The 8,341-nt window shown below is 56.2% G+C and overlaps 1 protein-coding gene across 1 annotated transcript in view; it reads left to right on the forward strand.

The window, feature by feature from the left end:
- The window catches only part of LOC113205433 (uncharacterized), an 80,279-nt gene extending 76,712 nt beyond the window's left edge, over positions 1-3,567 (forward strand). The window contains exon 3 of the mRNA XM_052264781.1: positions 1,651-3,567. Within this exon, the coding sequence (XP_052120741.1) occupies positions 1,654-3,072 (1,419 nt within the window). The 5' untranslated portion in view covers positions 1,651-1,653 and the 3' untranslated portion in view covers positions 3,073-3,567. The remainder of the gene's footprint in view (positions 1-1,650) is intronic.
- The last annotated feature ends 4,774 nt before the right edge of the window (positions 3,568-8,341 follow it).

Here is an 8,341-nt window from a genome sequence, read left to right on the forward strand (position 1 = left end):
CCCTCCGCTGCAGCAGTGACCTCCGCCCGCCCCAGCCTCGTGTCCGCCCGCGGAGGACCCTGCTGCCGGGCCCCCCTTCGCCCCGCCCTGCGGACATTCGCCGTGAAATATTTGCACAAGAGCGCCCAGCCAAATGGGTCACGGAGAACGCCCTCCCGCGCTCTCTAGAGGGACTCTCCCGGGCCTCCCTTCTCGCGGCCCCAGGCCACCCTTCGCCCTCCCCGCCCGCCGTCAGCACCTCCGCGAAGAAGGCGCGCCGTCGCCGCATGTCCATACCTAAGTGATGTGAAGCCTTTCTTGGCCCCACTTTGCTCGGCCGCTCCGCTCGCTTCCCGCGAGCGAGGCATATCGCCGCGAGGGGGACGAAGACAGGCGGAGGGCGACCCGGAGGCGTCCCCGCCGCATATCAAGAAGAGGCGTGCGGAGGGCTGACGTGCTTGGCTGGCTGCCGGGAGGGGCTGCGTCCATATGCACGTCTAGCCGCCCCGCCGCTGCCATTAGCAAACGAGTCTGCCAACAGACGTATAGCCCCTGCCGCGCCGCCTCCGCGGGCCCCATGGCATGGCATGGCCCCTTGTAAATCTGTGAGCATGGTCCCCGCCATAGTTCGGCGAGAAGGAATAAGCTGTTCGCTCACTGTCCCCGTGGCCGAGCCCCCCCGCTGCCATTAGCAAACGAGTCTGCCAACAGACGTATAGCCCCTGCCGCGCCGCCTCCGCGGGCCGCATGGCATGGCATGGCCCCTTGTAAATCTGTGAGCATGGTCCCCGCCATAGCTCGGCGAGAAGGAATAAGCTGTTCTCTCAATGTCCCCGTGGCCGACCCCCCCCCGCCCGCTCTCCGCCGCTGATGGGTAGTGGAGACGCCGCCCACTCGCGTGGCACGGCCAAGGGCCCCGAGGCCAGGCCTAGCCGAGCTCCCTCCTGCCAGCCTCGTGCAGTCGCCAGAATATTGCTAAATAATATTTTATAAAAGGAAATTGAGCAATTTCCGACGCGCAAGTTGAACCGCCGCGGGCTGTTCCGGTGACCCCAAGAGTTGAGGCAGCAAGTCTGATCCACGCTACTGCTGCGATTCCCCGCTCCCGCCCCGCTCCGCCGCATCCCATCACGCCACCCCGCCCCGCCCAGCCCCGCCTCTGCCACACCGCCCGTGCGGACCAGCCCGAGGCAAAGCAATTCACGGGCTGTCCCGATATAGTCCCTGATCTGGATAAGTCTAGTCCATTTTGATCACAGCAGCAGTCCCCCAGCCGTGCGAGGTCGTTCACAGGCTGCGAGAGTTGAGAGTAGTTTTCGGCCGGCACTTGCTTGGAGGGAGGTCAAAGCGCGGCATGTTGATGGGTCCATGTACAGCCGTGCCCTTTAAAAGTGTGTACCACCGGTACCACCCCTGAATCTTATCCGATCGGGTCCAAATTTTTTATGGTAATTTAATTTATGACCGGTCCCGCCGTGGCAAATTACTTATACTCAACTATTCAACACTTCGGTCTTTGTGGAATGGCCTACCGCAGCGCGTGATTAGGAAGCGGCCAGTCGGAGCATTCCCTCCCTGTCCCGACCGGCCCCGACCATGACTGTTGTTGATAGGGCGCAAAGTGCTCTCCCCTAGTTACGCAATATGCTGACCCCGACCTTGTCTTTGCAGGCCATGGAGATGCTACCGGATGACGTGCTGCTGATGGTGCTGAAGGAGCTGAAAGAGGCAGCGGACATCTTCGCCTGCCGCCTCGTGTGCAAGAGGCTCGCCGCCGTTGCCCTGGACCCCTATGTGTGGCGAGGTCGAGCTGTAAACAGCACCGAACCTTACTGTGCGTGCCCAGTGCTGCGCCTGGTGCCGTGTCTCGAGCAGGTGCATATCAACCTCCCTGCTGAGAGGTGTCGCCAGTGGGCGTACGCCTCAACCAGGTGCGCCGCGGCAAAGTTGTGGATGGATGTGGATGTGCAAGACACCTCGCACGCCTCGCACGCCGCAGCGATAATTTGCAGGCAAGAAATGTTGGGGCGTCTTAAGCAAGTCGTGATTCAATTAGTCAATTTCAAGATGGCGACTGATGTTCCCATGCTACTGAGCACGTTGGCATCGACATCCCGCTTAGAGAAGCTTCGCGTGGTGTTGGATACCGGCACCGGCGACGACCAGCACCCACTACCAGCCACACCCGCACCCATCCTGGGCAGTATTGTGGTGACACCGTCACTGATTAAGTTCCATTGCAAGCTCTGCACGTTTATGGAGCCGTTCGTGAAGTTCATCCTGTTCGAGCACGCCGTCACCCTCGAGAGGGTTAACCTCGGGACCTCCCCGTCTAGCTTGACCTTGACCTCGATCGCGCCTCTGCTGACCGGCGTGACGAACCTCAGCAAGCTGACATGCTGCTGTCTTCCCGGGATGGAGGCCCTGGCAGCCTGCAAAGCACTCGCTATCCTGAGGCTCTTCGTCAACACCGACATTCTGGACCAGCATGCCGTCGCGGGAGTTGCCGAGCTCCTTCGGCGCGCCGAGCACCTGCGCGAAGTGAGCCTAGAGTACGAGCCCGCGCTGCTTAGTGTCGCTGAAGTCGGCGCGGAACTCGTCCCGGCTCTGGCCTCCGGACGCTCCCGCGTGGAGACTCTGTTCATCACAAACTTTGAACCTGGCCAAGAAGAAAACTTCCCCCTACTTCAGCCGGTGGTCAGTGCGCTTCCCTCGCTACCTGCGCTGCGGCACTTGAGGATGGACGAGAACACAGATAGCCCGGACGAGCTTCTGCTGTTCATCCGGCCCGACGTGGCGCCGGCGCTGCAAAGAGTTGACCTAAACCTGCTAGAGGGCTGCGTTCACTCCTGGCTCCACGGGGACACAGTGAAGACTGTTTTTTCCGCGAATCCCTTACTCCATATAAGCTTAGAGTACGTGAACCTAGTCTGTGATGATGACAAGCGTTGCCAAGCATGTGAACTGGACTGTCACGGTGAACTGAGGGACTCGGTGTTCGTCCCTTATTTTTTCTCTCATGACCCTAAGGACGAATGTTCGGAGGACCACAGCAGTGACTCGTCCAACCGCTGGTTTCATTTGCCTTTATGAAAAGTGGTGATCGTATCTGTTCCTTAAATTTTCCATACTGTAACTCTCTTATTCTTGCCGCAGGTTTTAGTTCGGTATTAGTTTTATTCTGGATTATGGGTGAACTTAAGGGGTCTTTGATCACCCCTTACTTTGTTTCGGTTGTACTGTACCCGCAATTAGCGTCTAAGCGGGTTGCCTACTCGCTCGGTCCCACAAGGTGCCATGGTCAGCGACCAAGGCAAGGCAAGCCCGCACGCGTAGAACGCAAGTGTGTGAATGTCGCACACTTGCATAAGTGTGAATGTCTATTCGTACACTTACAGAGGTAAACGTGTGAATTTTTCCTAATAAATTGACACGTTTACCCCCCTTAAGTGTACGAATGAATATTCACACACCTGCTAAGTGTGCAACATTCACACACTTGCGTCTCCAGTGTGCCTGCATCAGTTACTGTGTATAACCAGAAATTACAACTGTAAAAATACCAAAATAAACAATTGAAATAGTTCACCGATCACTTTTTCACTCTTTTTCCTCCTGTTTTTCCTACGTAAATACCATGCAAGGTGAAAAATAAAATACAAGATTTCTTCAACCGTCAAAGTATGTACACACTTGTGTGCTTGCAAGTTGACTCATCCTTGAGTGTACTAAGTACACTGTTTGGTATGTACCGAGATGTACTGATATAACCGGATGCAGACGTGCGGACGCCGGGTTTCATGGGTTTCATACTCGCACGGGGCTGTGTAGGATGCCTGTGTAATTAATGCATGTGAGATAAATGCTACGCCGCCATCGTTCCACACTAGGTTTCATAGGATATCAATGACCATAGGTTTTCTGCGCAAAAAACTATATATGTGAATTTTATTGGTTTGCTAATTAGACGTTATTGGTACATCACGTTAGAGAAAAACTTAAATTACGTTGCAACTTTTATGCCTCTTTGTGGACGTAAATAATGTTACCAACGAGTATCACGTTATGCCTTTTTACCCAAAGATGTTAGCAAATCCTCCGAAGCCTGCAGATCCCGGAGCACCGATGCCCGCGCCTATGTTGCCTCCAAAGAGGGCTCCGCCGTTGGCACCGGTGCCAAAGTTGCCGAGCACGCCCGCTCCTTTGTTGAGTGCACCCGACACACCGCCGTTCAGGCCGCCTCCAAAACCACCGTTCCCCTGGAGTCCTAGACCGCCGTTCAGACCGCCTCCAAAACCACCGTTCCCTTGGAGTCCTAGACCGCCGTTCAGACCGCCTCCAAAACCACCGTTCCCCTGGAGTCCTAGACCGCCGTTCAGACCGCCTCCAAAACCACCGTTCCCTTGAAGTCCTAGACCGCCGTTCAGGCCGCCTCCAAAACCACCGTTCCCTTGGAGTCCTAGACCGCCGTTCAGACCACCTCCAAAAACGGCGTTCCCTTGAAATCCTGGACCGGCGTTCCCTTGGACTCCTAGACCAACGCTACCTCCTCCCTGGTGATTCCCTGCATACTGAGAGGTAGGCAACTCATAGTTATCAACGGTTTCTACGACCGGGATGTTCTCTGGTTGGTGTGCATCAACTTTGTCAGCGCTACCGTTTGTCAGCGTTACCTCGTCAGTCGTCGGTGTGACAGGCGAGCTCTCAACCATAATCGCCTTTTCCAACGGTTCTGGACTAGTAGTGGTGTCCACCACAATCTCTGTTGACTCGGGGAATTTAGTGAGGGTATCCGAGATCTGAACTCTGGACGGCAGTTCGGGTTCCACGGTAGCTCCGTCGGGAACCACTTCCTGTTGGTGGAACTCTGTGGTTTCTTGAGGCTTGACAATGGTTTCAGTTTCTTCAGGAACGTGATGAAGTACAGTTTGAATTTGATTGGGAGTTTCTTGCGGCTCCTCCATAACAACGGGCGAATAATTATGGTGTGGGTCATCGTGAATCAATTCTGGGACATGGGAGGAGTCTGGTAGCGTCTGTTGGTACTCCTCGGCTTGCTCTGCCTGAGTGTACGAGGGGTGTACTGAATCGTGGACTTCACTGTAATACACCCCTTGAGGTCTTTTTATGTCGTCAGCCTGTTCTTGAACCACTATTGTCTGGGGCACTGTAAAAAAACAACAGATCAAGAGCTTAAAACGCTAGTTTGTACCAACATCCTCACCCGGAAAAACTACTTCCCCTGAAAAACATCCTAGCCTATAGGACAACCCGGTACATTCGCGTCTCTTGTGCAAAAGTACCTACAGGGTGGCAGGGTGGTCCTTCGGCGCCATTCTTTCTTCTGGTTGTTCTGTACCGGATGCAGGCGTGGGGGCGGGCTTGCCTATCGCCGCACCAAGATAGCCTGCTGCGCCGTGCGAGTGCGCAACCCGTCCGCACGCCTGCATCCGGTACAGAATACCCAGAAGAGAGAACGGGGCTGATGGACCACCCTGTATATACCAAGTGGCTGATTCACGCCGCGCACTTCCGCAGTTATACTGTACCGCATGCACGGGTCACTGAAAACAGCGTAATAACCGTAATAACGCATGTTATCCACTAGATGATAACGCGGTGCACATTTTAGTCTTTGTGGAATATTTTCTAAACGAGCCCTGAGATTTAATTTTCGAAAGCACCACCGGATTTCCCGCGAAATTTCCCATCAAACGAGCCTACATGTGATAGGGTTCGGAGTTCAAATAATAATACGGAATAAGACGTGTTCTTCGAGAACCTTTGTTCAGAACCCTATCGCATGTAGGCTTGTTTGATCGGGAATTTCGCGGGAAATCCGGTGGTGCTTTCGAAAATTAAATCTCAGAGCTCGTTTAGAAAATATTCCACAAAAACTGAAATGTGCACCGCGTTATCATCTAGTGGATAACATGCGTTATTACGCTGTTTTCAGTGGTGCGGGCGGATTTGCCTATCCTCGCAACGCACACGGCTCCTTATGGCCCCGTGCGAGTAGGCAACCCGTCCCCACGCGTGCATCCGGTACAGTATAACTACGAAAGTGCGCTGCGTTAATCAGCCCCCTGGTACAGAGTGGCATAGTAGCATTCTGGAAGTTCCATTGGCCCGCATAGTTTTTTCCCGGGTCTCACTACAACCGCGGTTAAAAACCATGTCGTGCCGACGAGACTTCAGAATGCTCCTTGCGATTTGATGAGGATCCGCTTTCTGGGCCCGGGTTGGTCCGCTTAGCGCCTCTGACTTGAATTTTTATATTAAGAGTCAATTGGTGGACTGTTAAACATTGCCCTTGCCGTGTTGGTAGAGGGTGTGCTGGATGGGGCGTACGACGACCTGGACGGGGCGCCGCACGACGAGCACGGGCCGAGCGACCTGCAAGAAGAGGGGTCTCTCCTCGAGGATGTACGGCCGCCTCTCGATGAAGCTCGGTCGCCCCTCGATGAAGCTCGGCCTCCCCTCGATGAAGCTCGGCCTCCCCTCGAAAAAGTACGGGTTCCGCAGCGCGGCGGGGAGTTCACCGCCGTAGTCGTCCAGCGGCGCGATGACCTCGGTCACGTCGACTGCGCAAGGCGGAGAGGAAACAGGTCATCATCGCCCTCCCAAGGCGCCCCAGCCCCAAGACGGCTCGCACCCTGGCGGGCGCGCTGGCGTCCCGCGTCGCACTCACCCGGGCGGTCGAGGTAGTTGTAGATTGGCTGGCCATCGACCACGGCGGCCAGCAGGGCCAGGGCGGCCAGCAGGGCGGAGCGGTTCATGGCGACGGGGCCCGACTGCGGTCTGGCGCGGACTGTCTGCGCTTCCCAGGCGAGGACGGGTACCCGAGTCGCGGAGAACCTCTGGAAACCTCCCGCGACGCGTTTCTCTATTCCTTGTCTGCTTTGCGAGCTTAAAAACTCCACACCCCGTGAAAAAATACTTCGCTTGCATCCGTCTATTGCGCTGGACGAATGCTTAACGAATGTAAGTTCGCTCTGATACGGATGAGGGACGGACTGAAGACGATTGTGAGTCGCTTCTGAGACGAACGGTTCGTCTTCCGTTGCTCTCACGCTCGTCTCACGCCCGTCTAGCGTTCGCTTCGCAGTGGTCTTTCGTTCGTCTCAGAAGTGGTCGCTAATCAGACGAACGGAAGACCAACGAGCTGGCCGTCGCGTCACGTGGTTCTCTTTGCACATAGACGAATGTGAGACGAATGTGAGACGAACGCGACCGGAACGGAGTGGCCATGCGCAGGGATTGGTTTGCCGGACCGGCAGACGATGGGGACGGATGGATCACAGCACCACGAGAGAACATGTTGACTCAAAAATTCTGACCGTCAGGGACAAGTCCACCAAGTCCATCGGCAGAGCGACGGGCGTGCGCGATGGGCGCCGGGAGTGAAGTCGGCCACCAACAACTATGCATGTTGAGCAGATCATGCACCACGTGAGAGATATTTCCAGCGATTCCGCACACGATGCCATCTACCGGCAAATCTTGGAAGGTCACCCGGGCGGCTTGATAACTCTCGCGCGGTACATGATCTGCTCAACATGCCAGATGCTGGTGGCCGACTTCACCCCCGGCGTCCATCGCGCACGCCCGTCGCTCTGCCGATGGACTTGGCGGACTTGTCCCTGACGGTCAGAATTTTTGAGTCAACATGTTCTCTCGTGGTGCTGTGATCCATCCGTCCCCATCGTCTGCCGGTCCGGCAAACCAATCCCTGCGCATGGCCACTCCGTTCCGGTCGCGTTCGTCTCACATTCGTCTCACATTCGTCTATGTGCAAAGAGAACCACGTGACGCGACGGCCAGCTCGTTGGTCTTCCGTTCGTCTGATTAGCGACCACTTCTGAGACGAACGAAAGACCACTGCGAAGCGAACGCTAGACGGGCGTGAGACGAGCGTGAGAGCAACGGAAGACGAACCGTTCGTCTCAGAAGCGACTCACAATCGTCTTCAGTCCGTCCCTCATCCGTATCAGAGCGAACTTACATTCGTTAAGCATTCGTCCAGCGCAATAGACGGATGCAAGCGAAGTATTTTTTCACGGGACCATGTTCCACATAGATTGGGGCCGGCACGGCCGGGCACGGCAGCCCGTGGCTGACGGCCGGTCGGCCACAGCGGCCACTGCCCCCCGGCCCCCGGCGCATTATCAGCTGGAGCATTGGCAAATGATTGGCCTCGAGGGGCTCCCACAGCCTCGGCTCGACTCCCCTGAGGGTTCTTGGCTTCAGCAGCCGCCGCTCGCCCCTCGCCGGCGCTGTGGCCACGCTCATGCGACGCCTGGATGAGGCTGGGCTAGGGGCGCCACCGCTTCCGCGAGGACGTCAAGAAGCGCTGGTGCTG

The sequence above is a fragment of the Frankliniella occidentalis genome, unplaced genomic scaffold (genome assembly GCF_000697945.3).
Source record: "Frankliniella occidentalis isolate FOCC.00 unplaced genomic scaffold, Focc_3.1 Scaffold21, whole genome shotgun sequence".
Classification (NCBI taxonomy): domain Eukaryota; kingdom Metazoa; phylum Arthropoda; class Insecta; order Thysanoptera; family Thripidae; genus Frankliniella; species Frankliniella occidentalis.